The sequence below is a fragment of the Vanessa atalanta genome, chromosome 27 (assembly GCF_905147765.1).
Source record: "Vanessa atalanta chromosome 27, ilVanAtal1.2, whole genome shotgun sequence".
NCBI lineage: Eukaryota > Metazoa > Arthropoda > Insecta > Lepidoptera > Nymphalidae > Vanessa > Vanessa atalanta.
Genome location: NC_061897.1, coordinates 551,470 through 571,655, shown reverse-complemented (window position 1 = coordinate 571,655; position 20,186 = coordinate 551,470). Strand labels below are relative to the sequence as shown.

Here is a 20,186-nt window from a genome sequence, read left to right as displayed (position 1 = left end):
TTGTATGGCTAAAGGAATCTTCTAAATATATTATGAACATGAACAGCCTGTAAATTTCCCATCGCCGGGCTAAGGCCTCCTCTCAGTTCGAGGAGAAGGTATGGAGCATAGTCCAACACGCAGCTCCATGCGCACCTGCACACATGCAGGTTACCTCACGATGTTTTCCTTCACCGCCGAGCACGAGATGAATTACAAACACAAATTAAGCACATGAAAATTCAGTGGTGAATGCCTGGGTTTGAACCCGAAATCATCGGTCAAGATGCACGCGTTCTAACTGGGCCATCTCGGCTCTAAATATCTTATTAGCGTATTTAATTTAAAAAGTCTATCTAATCATTTATACAAATAGTTCAGCTAAAACACAGTTGCAATTTCATTGCACCGCTAGATAAGATAAGAATACAGCGACGAAATGTATTCTTGGAAATAATTTATTGCCTGGAATATTTATGCCCGTTTTTTTGCAAAACCGTCACCATTATGTGAGAACTCTTTATCTCACACGTGAAGTGTTTAAAAACGAAGTCGTTGATAAGCGAATTTGATACGTGTTTCCTTTAAATGTAATAATGTTTACTTTCAATATCGTATACGACTTTTATAAAATTTACCATCGTATTCTGCTGTGAGTTTGTATAAATAGATAAGAAGTCTGATGAATGATCGGTTCATAGACGACGACCTCCGTGGTCGAGTAGTGTGTACACCGGTTTTCATGGGTACGTCACTCTGAGGTCCCGGGTTCGATTCCCGGCCGAGTCGATGTAGAAAAAGTTCATTAGTTTTCTATGTTGTCTTGGGTCTGGGTGTCTGTGGTACCGCCGTTACTTCTGATTTTTCATAACACAAGTGCTTTAGCTACTTACATTGGGATCAGAGTAACCTATGTGATGTCGTCCAATATTTATTTATTTATTTATTTATTTTATATTTATAGATGATTGGAAGTAAATTACGTTACATGTATGTATGTATATGCTAAATAAAATGGCGGATTACAGGAAGCCTTTACTGCGACTTTAGTGTCAGAGTTTTCGTCGTAATTTACTTCGTCACACCACATGTCGACCTTTCAATCAACGAAAAACCGGTAAATAAGAATTATAGCATATCAAAATCGATACAAATCTTGTCAAATACAACCAAATATATATCGCTTAAAATATTTCAAAATAGAAAGATTGTGTGTAAGTTAAATCAAGAAAAAAGATCGATTATTGAGGAAGGGATTTTTTCTATGTTAAAGGGTGGCAAACAAATTGGCCACCATACGGTAAGTGGCCACCATCGCCTACAGACAATGGTGCTGTAAGAAATATTAACCATACCTTACATAGTGAGCTATAAAACATCACGCCTCATATTATATGACCCACAGCGGTGGCAATAACGTTAAACGTTTAATTAAATCCACTTCCCCGAGAGCTGGATTTAATTTGTGCAATAAATACCTACATATTCTAAATGATACAATCGATTTCAAAGGCGGGAATAAGTCTACTGAAATCTTATTTATATTACGTTATATTTATGACGCATGTGAATCGGTATCGCTTTAAAGTATTACTCAAATAATAAACGTCAACTATTAATATTTTTAAACCGGATGTTAACACTTTACTTGTATGTAAATTTTGAGAACATAGGGTACTTTTTATACCTAAAACGTACGATCCGAAAACGATTCATCTATTGAGTAATCGAGCCGAGATGGCCCAGTAGTTAGAACACGTGTATCTTAACCGATGATTTCGGGTTCAAACCCAGGCAGAGACGACTGAATTTTCATGTGCTTAATTTGTATTTATAATTCATATAGTGCTCGGCGGTGAAGGGAAACCTGCATGTGTATTCCACAAACCCGCATTGGAGCAGCGTGGTGGTCTATGTTCCAAACCTTCGCCCCAAAGGGAGAGGAGGCCTTTGCCCAGCAGTGGGAAATTTACAGGCTGCTAATGTAATATATGTAATTAAAATATTGAAAAAGAGTAACTACTGCGTTTCTTGCCGGTTCTTCTCGGTAGAATCTACTTACCGAACCGGTAGCTTTACATTTAATTCAACACTGTAACGATTCAAAAGTACTTTTATGAGTCTACTTGATTAAAGAATATTTCGTTTTGTGTTTGATTTTATGTAAGTGTAAATAAAACATAAAATAAATATTTAATACAAAGAAAATGAAGCTATTCATCTCGTTTCTTACCTAAATAATTATTTGCTTATTAGTGCATGCTGTGGTCTCCTATTATTGAAGGATCACACAACTTGTAAACCTTATATTGTTTAATACTAAGCATTTTACTTGGTGGAAGGGCTTTGTGCAAGCCCGTCTGGGCAGGTACCACCAACTCATCAGATATTCTACCGCCAAACAGCAGTACTTAGCATTGTTGTTCCGGTTTGCCAGTGTAACTACAGGCACAAGGGACGTAACATCTTAGTTCTCGAGGTTGGTGGCGCATTGGTAACGTAAGGAATGGTTAATATTTCTTACATAGCCATTGTCTATGGGCGGTGGTGACCACTTACCATCGCGTGGTCCATTTGCTCGTCCGCCTACCGATATCATAAAAAAAAATGTATTTAGTGTGTATCATTTGAGACTCGTAAATTAAATAAATAACTTGTTTTGTACTATGAACAAACATTGGGTAGGAATTTATTATTTCGACTTTAATCCATCTTTTAAATTGTAAACATAATTTTAACATATCTACGGAACCCTAAAACCATGCACATTGTTACCGAACTTAATTCCTCATTTGACACAGTCGGTGAGTCAACCGAAAGCCTTCGGAGCCGCTTGCGACAGATGTGTTATGCAAGTTTATTACCGGAGTTTACGAGGCTGCCTGCGTAGTTCAGCCGTTCGTCCTCATTTCCCCCGGATGTCCTCGTTTTACTTTTTATTCGTCCCAGTCTTGTAAACGCCGAGCCGTAGGATGTTAGACGTTAAACGATGACTGCGGGTTCAAACTCAGGCGAGCACCACTGAATTTTCATGTGCTTAATTTGTGTTTATAAATCATCTCGTGCTCGGAGGAAACCGGCATGGGTCTGATTTCAACGAAAAATAATAATATATATTAAAAGTTATATATTTATGGTCTATCTATATATCAACACGGTAATTTGACTATCTAAATCCGTCTTAATCCAGGGTGCAGGGGATTTATTAAAACCCAGGCGCCACGCTTTGGGGGCTCATGATGGTCCTGAACAATGAGCGCCCCGGAAGGTCTCATTTAAACTGTTTTTAAGACGGTATTAATATTGTAGTATATTTTTGAAAAATTCTTATCAGAAAAACCCAATGACTCTCAGTCCGATCCGTTAAAACCCAGGACCTTGGCTATTTATGCCATCTAGACCAATGATAACACACATATAACACTCATAAAAAAACTTCGCAAAGTCGAAAGCGACAGGTCATTGAACTGTTAACGGGATCTTATCGCTAAACATATTTTAATTGTACAATTTACGACTTCGACTCCTATCTTATTAAAATATCTACATATATTATTTAATTTTGTGGAAAAGAGATAACGATAAGTTTATTTGTCCGTTCTACTCGGTAGAAACTTTAAATTTACGATCATTGCAATAATTGAAGTGAACTTAGAAAATCGTTGTCGATTTCGACTGAACATACTTTTGATTTCGTTTTAAGATTTTTTTTATGACACACAAATATTACCTAACATTGATGTTTAATATATTTTTCTTTCCAGAAAATATATAGGTACACGATAAAAAAAAATTACTACAGAAAAAAATAGCGAACTTTTATAAAAAAATCTTTGACCACTCTAGTTATTATTTTAATTGCTTCTGCATAAATCATTGAAAAAATTATCATCATGCACAATATTTATTAAACCAAGCTTACTATGATAAAATCAGCTCAAATTGAGCTATTCCAGAGCTCAAATTGAGCTATATGGCCGCACCGCCTTGTCAACAATTGACTCGACTTAATAGAATCTTTTAAAATGACAATTTATAAGAGCCGACTTGAATCTCAACTAAAACATAAAGTGAAAGTTAGTTGCTTTTTTACACTTCACGTCTTGACAACTAAAGCGAACATCGTTTAATTTTTCAAAGGCAACATTACTTAAAAGGCCTACAGGGCCTACCTGCCCCCCTACTAACTATATCCAAAATATTCATTGATAAATACAAAGAGAAAAACTATATTTCGTTGCTAAGTTGAATGAGTAATGCCATTATGTGAGTTCACTTTCAAATTACGTAAACATTTATCATCCGTTCGTTTGTAGCTTACCTAACTAGACTCTCGACTTCTGATTAATATATTTTAATGAAAAATGAGACCACCAATAGAAATAACTATTTTTAGCATTAGCAGCCCGTAAATGTCCCACTGCTGGGATAAAGGCCTCCTCTCCTTTGAAGAGAAGGTTTGGAGCATATTTCACCACGGTGCTCCAATGCGGGTTGGCGTAATACACATGTGGCAGAATTTCGTTGAAATATAAACACAAATTAAGCACGTGAAAATTCAGTGGTGCTTGCCTGGGTTTGAACCCAAAATCAACGTTTAAGATGCACGCGTTCTAACCCCTGAGCCATCTCGGCTATTAAATTACTTTTTTTTATTTAGTAAGTGTCAATTTGAGTTCCCTCTCTGGGATCCGCAATGCATAAATCATGACTAATCGGGTATAGGTATCAAAGGCACAGTTACGGCACTTTCGGTATAATTGGTAATTAACTTCAATTACATATAACACGAGACCTTGCTATTGATAGTGATCGAACGGCACAACCAGAAGTTCAGACGCAGAAGGAACTACATAGCCTTCCGAGGCATGAGAGTACACTGGTAACTTGCAAATCCTGGGTTATAACTTAGATTTTTTTCGACGGAAAACCCCTTGGTTTTTTTTTAATAACCTTCGCCATGGTTTCTAGCCATGACCACAGGTTTAACCTTACAATAAGCAACTCATGGTTACATTAAACTTTCGTTTCTCTGATATCTAAAAATATATATTCGCTTAAAGCCACAGGATTCATTACAAGTAGTGATTTTCCTTATGTGAAATTTATATATATATATATGTCGGAGGAGCAGGATGCCAAACAGTTGGGTTCGGGGATTGATCCGACATTTGGAAGACTATGTGGGCGTGCAATGGAGATATACACAAAATAAAACGTATTTAGGTAATATGGTCTAATCACTGTATTAATTGATTCAACAATGAAGAATGTTAACTAATTTTGATTATTGGCACTCCATATTTTCTGTCAAAAATAAAAAATAATAGCGAAAGAATTAATTCGATACGTCAATTAGTTTCCGATTTATAAGTAAAACAAGCTGCAACCGCACGACGCGGGCTGCGGGTGACGGTGTGACGTCATTGTACAACACGCTTGTGTAGATCTAAAGCAAGTTGACCTGCTAGATTCAGTAGTGATTTCTGCATGGGGAATAGTTAATCTTCAAAGCAGTCTGTTTAATTTAGAGTAGCTTCCTAGTGTTTTAAGCAAAATACATTTAAGTTTATTTTATTGTATTAAAAATATAAAATATTGAGGTAACGTACATTCCATTTTCCATTAATGTTTGTGTTATTTATAGAGTTTTAATAAAACTATCTTACATTAGGATAATGTTATTTTATTAATTTATCAAAAATATTTTCCTTCCAAAACTTAATACATTTTTCAAACATATCATCACAATATTTTTTATTATAAACTACTTCATGCACATCAACCTTCCTTGAGCTTTCAAAGTCAACATGTGCAATACAAAATAGGGCTTTCCTTTTTCCGGTCATTTGCATTTGTGTTTGTATCTGAGCATAATATTTTTTGCCTAGTTTACCTTTACTACAATACGTAGTAAAAGTGTTTGCCTTGGTTGGACACTTTACTTCAAGAACGCAGTCATTTTGTTGTGCACTGAGCAGCTTCGTGCATTTTTGAAGCTGTTATACGTCCGTAGCGCATCTCAAACCACAAATTTGAATCTGATTGAGCTGTTGTACCCTCTTTTACTTGATGACATCTTGATTCCGTCATTTCGTTTTTACAAAATGTTATAAAACTTTCAACGTGAAAATCAACACAGGATTTTTTGAAACGATTAATTAAATAATGAATGGACATCTTTTCAACTTCTTTTTTTTTTTTTTTCACATATAAAATGTGAAAGAGAACATTGTATTTGAAGCTCTCTAAGCTTTAATGCTACTTGGTCAAAAAAAAAAAAAAAATATTTCCATTCTGGCCGACTGAATGAAGTGTTATACCACTTGTACCGAAATCTTTAGCTTTAATCATTTTCAGTGTGGTACCAATACCTGAGAGCTTAGATTTTTTCCAATAACACTTGGTAGCAGTCGTTGAAGGCTCCTCGCTTCGACGATGTAGCCACATTAAAAATGCTATAGTATGCTTACAGCCACCTCTGCTGGCGGCACAATCTTCGCAGGTTACATTTAAAACTTCTTCATCCTTTTCATTACATTCTAAGCTGCAATGATAAGGTATGGTACGTACGCGGTGTTCTGGCGTGATTCTACATTTAACCGTACATACATCACCTACTCTTTTTACTTGAACATAACCAATAGCATCATCGCCATAGCTGTCTCTTGCCGATCTGAAATAAGTTTTCAATAAAAATAAATGGTCTTACGTATTTTGTTAGTAAAAAAATACAAATAAATAAAAAAGGTTTAGTACAACTGTCCAAACATCTATATTTGCAATAAAAATTGAGTAAAATAAAATAAAATGACCTTACGTATTTTAAATTTAATGATAGGTAGGTACTTCTACTATTTGAGTTTGTAGCAATACGTCGTCGCATTATCAACAGAAACCAAAACTTATGTCAAGTATGTAAGTAACTAATAATAAACTTAACTTATTTGAACCGCATGCCACACCTATTACACGACCCCTTTGAAACAATGAAAAGCTTTCAGATTTTGTTATTGGAATTTGAAGTAGCACGCGGTCGTTTGTAACTTATTTTTCCGAAAATAATTATTTATTGCAACGTCTGTTTTTTGTATAAAAACTTGTGCATTCGTTTGAAACAAGTGTGCATTGAAATAAGGTAGCTCTGTCTATGCCCACTCCTATGCTTGTATAAATACTCGTGCATTTTTAAATAAATTCATTAATTCTGGAAAGTTTACTTACCTTTGCATTTTTATCCCTCGCATTTCGGTGGCAACAAAATCACTATTTGTTGATAAATAATGAGCAACCATTAATCCATCTATTTTAGGTAGATTATCCGATTGCCCTTTTTCGAATCCTTCGTCCTTTTTATTAATATAAATAATCGAATAATATTTACTATTATTAGACTATTAACGTAATACGCGAACGAAAACACGACAAAATACTGCGCAAGCTATTTCAACAACTATAAGTGCTGGCGACTTGATACTAAGCGGTACGCTGCCCGCGCGACGCGTTGTGATATGACGTCACAGGTACTCAAGCGGCTGTTAGCGGGACACGATTTTTTTCGAAACTTTGAATGCCTATAAAATCAAAACTACTAGGTATTTTTGACTACAACAAAAACTAGTGTATTTGTATACATACAGGCTTTACTGAGAAAAAATTTCAAGCGATTTGGCATACCTAGTAGCATTCTTCATTGTACACCACAAAAATATCAATGGATTACAATAATTGATCTCGATTAAGAGCAAAATGCAACCATCGCATTCGAATCGCTTTACAAAACATAACGACTCGCGTTGCCATGACACTCAACACAACTCCATTCGGGATGACCCGCTCTTAGAAGTAAATCAGCCATCAAACATTATTGCCAACTATTCATTAATTATCCAAATAAACAATCAAAGTAACCACGCCTCGTACCAAAAACGGTAAAACTGATTTCAATGGGTCATATAACGAATATTTATGACGAAATACGACAATGAAATTGCGTGTACAGACAGTACAGATTTATAAAGTAATATAGATAGATATAAATTATAATATATCTATAAACTACTAACTGAAAATACAAACATTTTTGTGGAACAAATCGTTCGACACTCGTTATTTATCCGACGCGTTCGATTAACGCCCACGCGATTGGGCCGCCGGTGCGAGCGCTATGACGATCATTTTCCTTTATGCCTTTACGTAATTAGACCCCTGAAGAACCGCCTTACTGGTACCAATGACCTAGTTTTTGGTGTCCCGTCTATAAGGGATCTCCCAGTCTATAAGTAATACATTAGTATTAGTTTCAGTTAAATATGTTGACCTATCCAATTGGCTAAGATATGATAAAATTTCCAAGAACGTGTCAGCCCTCTGCCGCATAATCTCGGTTCGGTAATGTCACAAAGTACAAGATCTACACGACGCTGATTTATCTCCGCGTCCGTAGTATACGTAACGTAGTTTCCCTGACCTCGACCTCGCCTTTGCCATTAAAAATTCCCAATCGCTTGAGATTTTACCCAAGAAAACTCCCAAAAGTTTTAACTTCTACTTGGACGTAAGGCTTATTAACATTATAAATGCATAAGGAATTCTGTCTGTCTGTCACGATTTCATAGCTACTAAAATTATTTTTTATTACTAGTGTGCTTACCAATTTTGTTTTCTCTAAATTTTTTCTCTATCTATATTGTAATCTCTATATAGAAACATTTGTAATCATTACATAGTATAAAACAAAGTCACTTACCGCTGTCTGTCCCTGTGTGTGCTTTAATCTTTAAAATTACACAACGGATTTTTATGCGCTTACATTCCAAACGCTGGATGAACCCTACGAGATATATCAAAATAATGTACTACAGTATTGTACACCTTAAAAGGCTCTTCAAAAAAGTCTACAATGGTTTATGTCTATCTCTTAGGGATACCCTACAATAACCATTTTTTAGCATTTACTTTTTACGAGAAATAATGGCTTATTTTCGAAGTGATTTTAAACAATACAACATTAATCCTTACTCAATAAAGTACCTTAAATACATTGTTAATTTAATATAGATCAATATGGCCCTTTAGGGCATGTAATTTAAATGAATATTTTTGAAGATATTACAGTTTTAAAACGCAGAGACATAGCGGTTTGTATTGTCTAATGACTGAACAACTGTGAACGTTGTAAGACATTCTGTAGTATATCTAGTATCAGCATTGCACCCGTTCAATTTCGATTTGCGTTTCATCTGGCTAATCGCCCCGGCTTAACACAAGCACAACTTCAGTAGGTTTTCCGTTATTAATTTTTAACACACATTAATATATACTAGCTATTTGTCCCGGCTTGACACGTTTACAATAATGGTGTACATACTTTTAAATTGAATATCAAACAGGAAAACACTACGGATGACGAAATTCTTGGCTTTTAAAATGAAGTCACTGGCGATTCACCGATCTCATATATGAAATTGCTTTATAAAGTTTTTAATGAAATAAATTATGACGATACACTGTTGATTAGATTTAATATTAATGTTCTTTGACGACAACCTAGCAAGTAGCAACCCATGTATGTACGTTCTTTAAAATTGGCGGCGAACGAAGGAAACTTGGACGAAATGACTCGATATCGAATGTCGCGAGAGCATAATAACAGGCTATTTGATAATGTGAAAAATATAGTGTCAATTATTGTAATCAGTATATATTATGAGTTTAAGAATGATTATTTATCAACGAAAGTTGAAAATAATAATTGATTAATTCAAAAATCCATAAATAAAAATGTAATCCATTAAACGTTTGTCACGTGACACAAAACTCTCCTGATTGGTCGGGCTTATGATGACGTCACTTGCTCGTTAACCTCATTTGCCTACTGTATGTGGATTAGGTATATGTGCCACAGATTACAATACAGGCAAGTGACGTCACCGACCCCAATGCAGCGCCATATTGTCAAAGTAGCGTTTTCGCGCGCTATTTAAATATGGAATATTTAATTTGATATTTTTCAGCAAATATGTATTAGAATTTAAAAAAACTACTTTTACTGGGTTCCTTAACCTCTACTAAATAATATAAAATGGATTTTAAAAACAGTCAAATAGCCTATTGTTTAAAAAATACAGCAACGCTGGAAAATGGTTGTGACTGGCTCTCATCAGTCATGAAAACATGAGATTTATTTTATAGTGCAACTATTAATTTAGCTTAAAATTTTTGTTATTTTTATTTAACCATTTTTTTTTTATATTTTGGATCCAAATAAATAAATCTATTATACATATAAACTTTAACTTGCTCTGTTCATTGACAAAAACCACATTAAAATCCATTGCGTAGTTTAAAATATCTAAGCGTACAGACGGGAAGCGACTTGTTTTTATACTATATGGAGATAAATGAATCATAGAACAAATAGTTATAATTAATTAAATATAAGTTTCTAATTAATTAATTTATTCGATAAGGCGTTAATTTACTCATGGGCTCGCCTCTTGTATTAAGATGACGTCACTGATACAGTCCTATCGAGTTCTCGACGCCAGTGTGCTTCGTACTACGTACTATATACGTAAGTCATACTCTTTACGAAAATATGTCGATAATAATTCGATAACTAATTTGACGTATTTAATAGATATGTTAGTCGCTCAACGATGACTAGTAGTGCACGCAAAAAAATGACGCAATATATTTTTTCGGCGGTCAGTTCTGAGGAATTTTTACCGGCGCCAGACGTGTGAAGTTTATCTACTACTGCGTTATTTTTCATCGTTCTCTCGAACAGAATTCGAGATGGACATCTAAAGATCCAGAGACGTGACTTCATCAATTCCGATGGCGTTGGGTGGTTCATTAATTTTCTCATTAAATATTATATCATTCATTCGTGAGCTTGATATCATCCCGTCACGAAACAATAGTTTATATTTTTTTTATGTTATAGATGGCGAACGAGCAGGAGGCTCACCTGATGGATAGTGACACCGCACATGGACAAAGTACAAAGTTCTGTCGACCAGATACTTTCATTAAAATAAAAATAACATACATTATTTTATGTTAGCTGTGCGCGTTTGAATTTAACAAAAAAGTTATCGTTGTAGCCTAAGTTACTTCTTATTACATCAGCTATATGCCAGTGAACTTTCACTTCCCGTCAAAATCGGTCCAGCCGTTCCAGAGATTAGCCGGAAAAAACAGACAAAAATTAAAAAAAAAAAAAATGTTGTTTTGGTATATTTACTGTGTATACCGTAAAAGCTGTTAATTTAATATTACAAACAGACACTCCAATTTTATTATATATAATATAATATGACGACATCCGTGGTCGAGTAGTGTGTACACCGGTTTTCATGGGTAAGCCACTCCGAGGTCCCAGGTTCGATTCCCGGTCGAGTCGATGTAGAAAAAGTTCATTAGTTTTCTATGTTGTCTTGGGTCTGGGTGTATGTAATACCGTCGTTTCTTCTGTTTTTCCATAGCACAAGTGCTTGAGCTACTTACATTGGGATCAGAGTAATGTATGTAATGTTGTTCAATATTTATTTATTTATAATAAAATGTTTTTTTTTTCATTTTCGAAGGTTTTATGTGTTATTTAGTGATTATTAATTTATTGTGATTACTAATCGGTTGATTCTAGTCGGTCACATAGAGTGCTTATTCGACTTCTTATCTTCAAATTTAAAATGGACCAAACGGGAACAATATTCTACGAAACCAATAAATACATTCAAATCAAAAAAAAAAATTAGATAGAGATGAAACAGAGTTGCCATCCGTACCTTACAGTAAGTATTATTAACGTACTTTTTTGTGCGGGCAAGGACGTGAGAATACTTTATTTTATAAAAATACATAAAATCAAAATCAAAATATACTTTATTCAAGTAGGCTTTTACGAGCACTTTTGAATTGTCATCTTACAGGTTGTATTATGTGTAGCCACCACCGGTTCGAAATGCAGATTCTACCGAGAAGAACCGGCAAGAAATTAAGCAGTTACTCTTTTTCAACATTTCAAAATACAAAGTATTTTATATTATTAATACATATTAGTTAAATACAATTATATATGTATGTTATATATCCTGCCTGGAAGTCAACACGCATTAACTCCACGCTTTTTTATCATCTATATAATCTTGTATCGAATAATAAGCCTTCTTTACCAATGTAATTTTTACAAATGATTTGAATTTATGAAACTGCAAAGTTAAAAATGACTGCGGAATTTTATTGTATGTATTTTAGAAATTAATATTTAATAATTAAATATTATAAAACGATAAATATTTAAATAAATATAGGTACTCGCTGTAAAGTAAATAAACGTATTTTTTTTAATTGTCAATTTTAATTAAAAATACATTTATAATTATTTTAAAAATTCGTATTCTAGCTTAAAGTTAGGGAAAAAGGAGTTAGACTGTTGACTGCTATACAAATACAAACTAAAGTTGCAAGCCACAACACGCTACGGAACCGGTTAGTGGGCGCGTACCTTAGGAATGTAGGTTAGTAGCCCTCTCTGCGTTACAAATTTATAACACTTTATTATAAATATAGGTATATAAGGTACCAAGGTACCCTATAAGGTACCAAGGTTTAATAGTATTTGCTTTTTAAAAAAATATAATTAGTAAAACAATTCATGTGAATGACAATTTCCCTGAGTGTGGTGAACCCATTGTTGAGTCGTCGAAAGTGCCGTCTTGATTTTTGATGGCGCCATCAAAGTCCTTCCGATCATTATTTCATACCTATGTAAGAAGCTTCAATTTATTAATATTAAAAATTAATATCGAAATAATTTACGATCAAAATTAACTAAAAATTGCCGATAAAGTTAAAATTAGGAAACAAATACATCATTCACATTCTCATTGTTATGCCTTCTCTTCCTTAGAACCTAGAGATGAGTCCCAAATTTTGGTTTGGTGGGTTGCGGTCCAATCAACTACGGGAGACACTGGTATAGCACATCCCAATCACACGCGTGAAGACAAATAAATTAATTTGACATTCAATTGACGCGATATCATTGAATAATAGACCATACACATTACGGATTCGTGAAATATTAGATTTTCGAACTTTAGAATTAAAATAGATATGAGTGTTTAAGTGGAAGAGTTTTGTATTATATATAAAGATATATTAATCAAGAATAATTCGTACATAATATAGCAAAGCTATCATCGAATATCATGGAAGATGTATATTTAAGGTTTGTTTATCTGACTTATAATAGGCTATAGCCATATATATCTTTTTTTATGATATCGGTAAGCGGACGAGCAAATGGGTCATCTGATGGTAAGTGGTCACCACCGCGTTGACAATGGCGTTGCAAGAAATATTAACTATTGCGTGGTCACCAATGCGCCAGCAACCTTGGGAACTAAGATGTTGTGCCTGTACTTACACTGGCTCACTAACTCTTCAAATCGGAACACAACAATACTGAGTACTGCTGTTAAGCGGTAGAATATCTATATCAGTTGAGAAATTCTTAAAATTGGTGTATTTATTGATTTGACTTTGCCACCGTATCATGGCCCGTGTCGTCATATTGGACAGATGATGTGAAAGGACAGTTTGTTTAATATGGCTCTCAGGCTCAGGGTCACTTGATGGTAATTTGCGGGCACCGTTCGTAGTTATTTGAATTTAAATATATATATATTCATCATCCCTTCTCTAAGGCGCCACCAGTCTTTTGAAACGAGATGTTTTATATGTTCAGTGTTGCCCTGTGGCGACGGAAAAGCCCTATCACCAAGTAACAGTATTTATTTTCTTCCATACACGTTACGTGTCATTTATTCGTGACGTAAATTGTTAGTCATGTCTTATTTATCATATTAGGTAAGAGGCAGCTGACATGATCGGTGAGAGGTCACTAGAGAAAAACTTAACAGTAATGTTACGTGTTTTCTGAGTCACGGGAGAGTGACAGTTCGAATTTCCATTTTCTATGGGCGTTAGTGACATCTTATTATCAGGTTACCTATTTGCTCGTTCGCCTATCGATGTCATAAAAATATCTGAAACTATCAAATCACCGAACTAGTTAAAAACGAAGTTTGTAAGTGCTATCGGTAACGCGACCAATCTCGGGGGAGAGATCTGTCAAAGAGAGATAGATAGAGAGAGAGAGAGAGAGAGAGAGAGAGAAGAGAGAGAGACTGTCAAAGCTATCTAAATAGAAAACACGTCGAAAAAAAATGACCATCTGCGGCCGCACACATCCAAACACAACAGGACACGCATACTAGTCAAGCATATCTGTCACGCACACCGAGATAATTCAGTTGTTTTAATTCATTTGTCATAAAACACTATCTAAATATATAAATATTTCGCACTCATTCGGTGGTATCATAATCTACACATACATGAACCTACTTCAATTCCATTCAATAACACGTATCCATGCAGCGCGAGAAACTTGGCATGAAACCAACGAAATCTCAATTCGACACCTTCTTAAACGTTTGTATTTACGAATTTAAACATTATTCGCAAACGGTATTCTTTGGCAGTAGTCAATTTATACCCTGTGTCCAGTTATTAGCGTATAAAGCTGAATACCTAATTCCAATCGAAATAGGAAATAAGATAAACAAACCTAAGATTTCGTGCGATTTCTTAATAACTCAGCTATACTAAGAGTTTATGATTAATATATCTTTATTTATAATACAACACTATTACACTTAACTACTTATTTCCACTTTGGTTTAACTTCCAAAAATCCGATAATAGTTTCGTAGACGTTGAAAACGCAATTTTTTTGCAAATCATTAGTGAATATCATAGATTTATAAAGCTCTCGGCCAATGATATCGCGTCAATTTGCTGTCAAATGTTATTTATTTGACTTTTTCTCTGTTATGGTTTGAATAGGGTATAAGGTCCTGAACTCAAACCATACAAAGGGTAATATATGTTACATGAGACCCCGAGATCCTTGGTTCAAACCCCAGTTCTGGCTGATAAAGGTATTGGGTCTTTCTATCGAAAAATTCCCGCAATAGGAAGTCGGATAACTGTAAAAAAATCAAACTGTCCTCTCTTTATTGCACCCGTGCATGGCCGAGACGAATCAATCGTCAATAATACAACAGTACTCCACTTATCTACTGAAGTATATCCACTTTAATACATTAACAATTTTACTTCAGTAATTCCGATAGCAACTTTGCCAACATTAAAAACACCAAATTTTACGTGAATCCATGATGAATTCGTCAATTCAATGTCTAAGTTGTTTATATGTATTGACTTCTCCCATGAGTGGAATAAACTATTGTCAAATAGCCGACCGCCTTATGGTAAGCGGGCACAACCTCTATAGACTTTAACGCTGTAAGGAATATTAAAAAATCGTTTAAGCGTCAATACGTCAGCAATTTCCGGAACCAATCTGTTATGACCCGGGAACAGTACTTTTTATTCCACTCGACACACTTAAGAATACTATATTGATGAAGTTTTAATATACTGCCAACGCCCCCTTCTGGCATAACGATAATATAACGTTCAGTGGTGAAACCCAGGAGTACTTGCACAAATTCCTACCACCATTAGCAGCCTGTTAATTTTCCCACTGCTGGGATAAAGGCCTCCTCTCCCTTTGAGGAGAAGGTTTGGAGCATATTCCACCACGCTGCTCCAATGCGGGTTGGCGGAATACACATGTGGCAGAATTTCGTTGAAATTATACACATGCAAGTTTCCTCACCATGTTTTCCTTCACCGCCGAGCACGAGATGAATTATAAACACAAATTAAGCACATGAAAATTCAGTGGTGCCTGCCTGGGTTTGAACCCGAAATCATCGGTTAAGATGCACGCGTTCTAACCACTGGGCCTACCACCAAGAAAGTGTTAAAAAAATAACCTTAGAATTCTTACCTACTAATAATAAAATCTAATTGACACTTTTATTTTCTTTAAATGTGTTGATTGCCCCGGACAAATATAATTAAATGTTGGTCATGGGTAACTCGCCAATTGGTAGTTATATCTTAAGAGGACTACAAGAGCTAACTGCCCTTGAGAATCGCACGCACACACTTACAAAATCGACAAAAACGGCAAGCCCGTGTACTAAGGGTTAAGCGAGGTAACGAGATTACGCCCAAATATTCTAATAGATGGCGCCAAACCGAGCGACGTAAGATCTATCATAAATCTCATAAAAAATAGATAGGACAACAGAATTATTTTTATTTCTTTCGATGTTAGTTAACAAATGATTATAAAATAAAACTGATTCAATTAAACTTACAATATTTTTATTTATATTTTGTACACAATAAAATAGACAGTTAGTTTTAACCTTTTTTTTCTATTATTTATATTATTATACCACAATTAGTTCTTATACTAAATATTGAAATATACCAATTTTTAACATTTTATTAAAGTTTAATGATCTATTTATATAATAAAATCGTAAGTGTTCGAAATCTGTAGTGTAGTGACCGTGGGGTAACATATGGCGTAGTATTTGTTCGTTTTATTAATATTGGTTCATAAAGAAAAAAAATATATTCAATTTAAAAAAAAAAAACTAAATATTTACTAGAAAAAAATGTTGTCAATTCGATTTGGTTGAATCATTGAGGTTAATCATAATAGGTTTAATCATAAATCTCATAAAAATAGATAGGATATTAGAATTATTTGTATTGCTTTTGACTGTTATTCGAAAATGATTAAAAAATAAAACTGATTTAATTAAACTTAAAATATTTTTATTTATATTTAGTACAAAAAAAAAAACATTTAGTGTTAATTTTTTTTTAAATTATAATTTATTTATTTTCATATATTTTTATATATTTATTTTATTTATTTTCACTTGTATGTATTAATGTTATTACATATGTCCTGGAATCTTGGAATAAATATTACACCCACTTTCAGCTGAAAGTTGGCACACATATTTAATCTCGATGACAATGCACGATTCATGAATTGCTGCTATATTCAATCCAATATGGCGGACGTTACAAAAAAATTTAAATTTATGAATTACGTACAAATGACACTTCTAAATATTCTAGTTCTCTGGTTCACAACAATTACATTTTTTTTGTTACGACTTTACTTTTTTTTATTATTATTAAAATTAGTTCATACATAACTTTAATTCTTATTATAAACAATCGATAAAATTAAACTCTTACGCAATATAAATAGCTTCCGTGTTATTGTTTTCGACTTTCTTTATTCTGTAAAAAATAAATATATGTTAGTAATTACATTTTTATTAATTATAAAATTATGTATTTAAAAAATATGTATCTTAATATGTCATAGTAGTTATAAAGAAAAAAAAAATGCTTCGAGTTCATGGGGATCGAATGTAGTCACTTGATCCACATGAAAGTCAATTGATGTTTTCCTTCCTTTGACCAAATACTCTATCGTAATTATTAAGAATGGCTCGAAAAATCTGATTATATGCGAACTGATTGCACATTTTTCTAATAAATGTTTTCAATATTCATAGTTTATAAAAAAAAAATATGTTTACTAATTAAATACTCTTACCTTTTAATATCGTTCATATGTATGTTCGGCGCTTGATTTATATAAACGTTTTTTAATTTTCCTCACGCGTTTCACTTTATTTCCCATATTTACACAATTAAAATTTATAACAAATAATATAATAAAAAAACAAATGCCTAATTACTACTACACTATTTTAACTTAATAAATTTATTTACAAGAAAGAATAAAATTTATTATAAGAAAACATGAAACAATGAATTTACAATTAAAATTACAAAAAAATATCTCGTAACGTAATGAATGATGCGGCGAAAAGATCGACACGTCTGTATAGCATCAGGCCTCGGCCGGCATTGTCTGTACACGGCGTTTACGCACACATGCGTACGTATTTTGTTCGAAAATAAGAAATATCGGATTTAAAAAAAATCTATTGATTTTACTAAAAAAGTGACACCCAGGTTAAATAGTATATTGCTTGTAGAATAATCTGACAAAAAACCAGAATTATGGAACGTATATAAGTATAGTTATTATTGATTAAAATATCTTTTTAGAGGTAACTTTGTGATTTTTTTCTATCGTACCAAATTAATTACATCATGTTTTCAAAATAACAAATACTTAGCATGTATCCTGAAGATTATCATATCTTTTTTTCATTTGGTTTACTGCATTGGATCATATACTTTTTTGCATTATAAAACTTGCATTTAGCTCATGTAGTCCCCTTAAATACAATCACAAACAGATAGTTTAAATTTTATTTATTTGTATCCAAGCTAATGCAACGCGCATTTATCTATCACGTCATAGAGTGTCCCGGAATGCGACCGGGCCGGTACCGGGTGATAGGTCAGGTCATAAGAGTTATCTTAAAAATCTAAAAGAAAATCTATGTCATGTATTTTAAAAATTATGACCATTTGGAAAAATCTCGAAAAATATACATCCTGTAATTCATTTTCACTTCCCGTTTCTACAAATTTCCACATTATTTTTATTTATTTTGTAACCCTGAGTAAATCTCCTGTAGCTAATAGTCTGAAATTTTAACCCAACTGCTCCAATTTTAAAGAAAAATGACACATTATTCCCATATCAAAAGGGAAATTGAATTTTTCGTTCAATTTCAACAGACTCTTCTGACAAAAAAATATACTACACTGGTTAGGCAAAATTATAAATTAAAATTTGGCGCATTTAATAAGGATTCCAAAATGGTATGACACTTGCTAGGTTATTTCTTAGATTATGGTCAATTTTTTATTTTTGTTAACGAATCCGGTTTTGATGTATCTCGTAGTATTGAGCCAGCATTTGCAATGTAAGCGCAATAAATGTGTTTATTTACGACATCACTTTAGAAATCTCTAAAATTATCAGTGTTTCTCTACTATGTTGTGCATATATGTATAATACATACATATAAACTTTCCTCTTGAATCAATCTATCTATTAAAAAAAACCGCATCAAAATCCGTTGTGTAATTTTAAAGATCTAAGCATACATAGGGACAGGCAGCGGTAAGCGACTTTGTTTTATACTATGTAATGATACAGTAATTAATTCAAAAATACTAGGTTAGGTTAGTGTCTCACCGATTCAATGTTTCTAAATTATCAACCGTTGAATACTAGCGAAATAACTTCGTTATAATGATTCGAAAATTCTAGAACCCGATTTGAATGAAGTACGTTTTACATTTCAAACTTCGAATTTTGTTTTTTTATTTTCTACTGACAGACATAGGCTCTCTGATTAAGGGATACATTTGTTGATTATGACTAATTGTGAAGTTGAGTTGTAAATTCTGCGAGACTATTATAAGAAAAACACCGTTCTATAAATTATAGTTGTGTATGTTCTGTAAAATAAAGACTATGTACTTTAATAAGTACTAAAATAAACCGCCATTTTTATTTTACTCCAATCTAATATTTTCTTAAAAGCCCGCCTTAGTGCCGTACTCATCTTTTCCACAGACTATAAAATCTAAAGTCGATTAACAAAACAGTACACACCAATAATTAAATATAATAATAAATAATATAAAGTAATTAATAATTAATGTTGTTAATATTACAAATTATTATCATTTGGTACAATACAATTCAACTATTGGGAGAGGAACGTCCACATGAAATATTCTTAAAGTTACCTATTATGTGACTGTTCGTACATTATTAATTAGTTTTAAGTACCTATAGAATTATTTTACATAGTTGACCCTGTTTCCATGTGAGAAGAGTAAATAATAATTACGGAGAATTTTTCACGGTACTCCTCGATAGGTTCTACATTCCGAACCGGTGCTAATCTTACATTGAATTGAATGAAGCAACATTCAAGTGTTTTAGGAGCCGACTTGTCTAAAGAATATTATAAACTGATTGAGTTGATTTGTTTTTTAATTACTTTGAATTATTCTCGATAGAAATTAAATTAGTAGAGTATTTTCTGTCTCCACATTACAACTTACGACGTGCAATTAATATTACAAAATTTTTAAATAATTATTGGTTTATAATATTCGAATGCTTAACATCAGATTGTATTAATATCAATGACAGAACATGAAAGGAAATTAGATAAATACATACAACATAAACATATACTAATAACCAAATAGCAGAATTCATAACGTGATAGTATTTTTAA

General features: G+C 33.3%; 2 protein-coding genes across 2 annotated transcripts in view; both read right to left on the bottom strand.

Moving 5' to 3' along the window:
• LOC125074156 overlaps nt 1–20,186 on the bottom strand; it is an 88,320-nt gene that overhangs the window by 67,235 nt on the left and 899 nt on the right. The gene's annotated exons all lie outside the window — the stretch shown is intronic.
• Nucleotides 5,403–7,419, bottom strand: LOC125074114. Its single transcript, XM_047685341.1, has 3 exons — nt 7,204–7,419; nt 6,286–6,655; nt 5,403–5,465 (listed from the first exon to the last, which is right to left on the bottom strand). Exons 1-3 carry the CDS (start codon nt 7,272–7,274, stop codon nt 5,403–5,405), a joined length of 504 nt encoding a protein of 167 aa, XP_047541297.1. The 5' UTR covers nt 7,275–7,419.

Excerpts from the sequence above, each read along its gene's own strand:
- LOC125074114 (XM_047685341.1), bottom strand. The coding sequence starts at position 7,274 with ATGGTTGCTCATTATTTATCAACAAATAGTGATTTTGTTGCCACCGAA. Across the intron at positions 6,656-7,203 it reads CGAGGGATAAAAATGCAAAG|ATCGGCAAGAGACAGCTATG; the intron begins GTAAGTAAACTT and ends AACTTATTTCAG. Across the intron at positions 5,466-6,285 it reads GTGGTATAACACTTCATTCA|AAATCACTACTGAATCTAGC; the intron begins GTCGGCCAGAAT and ends TTCCCCATGCAG.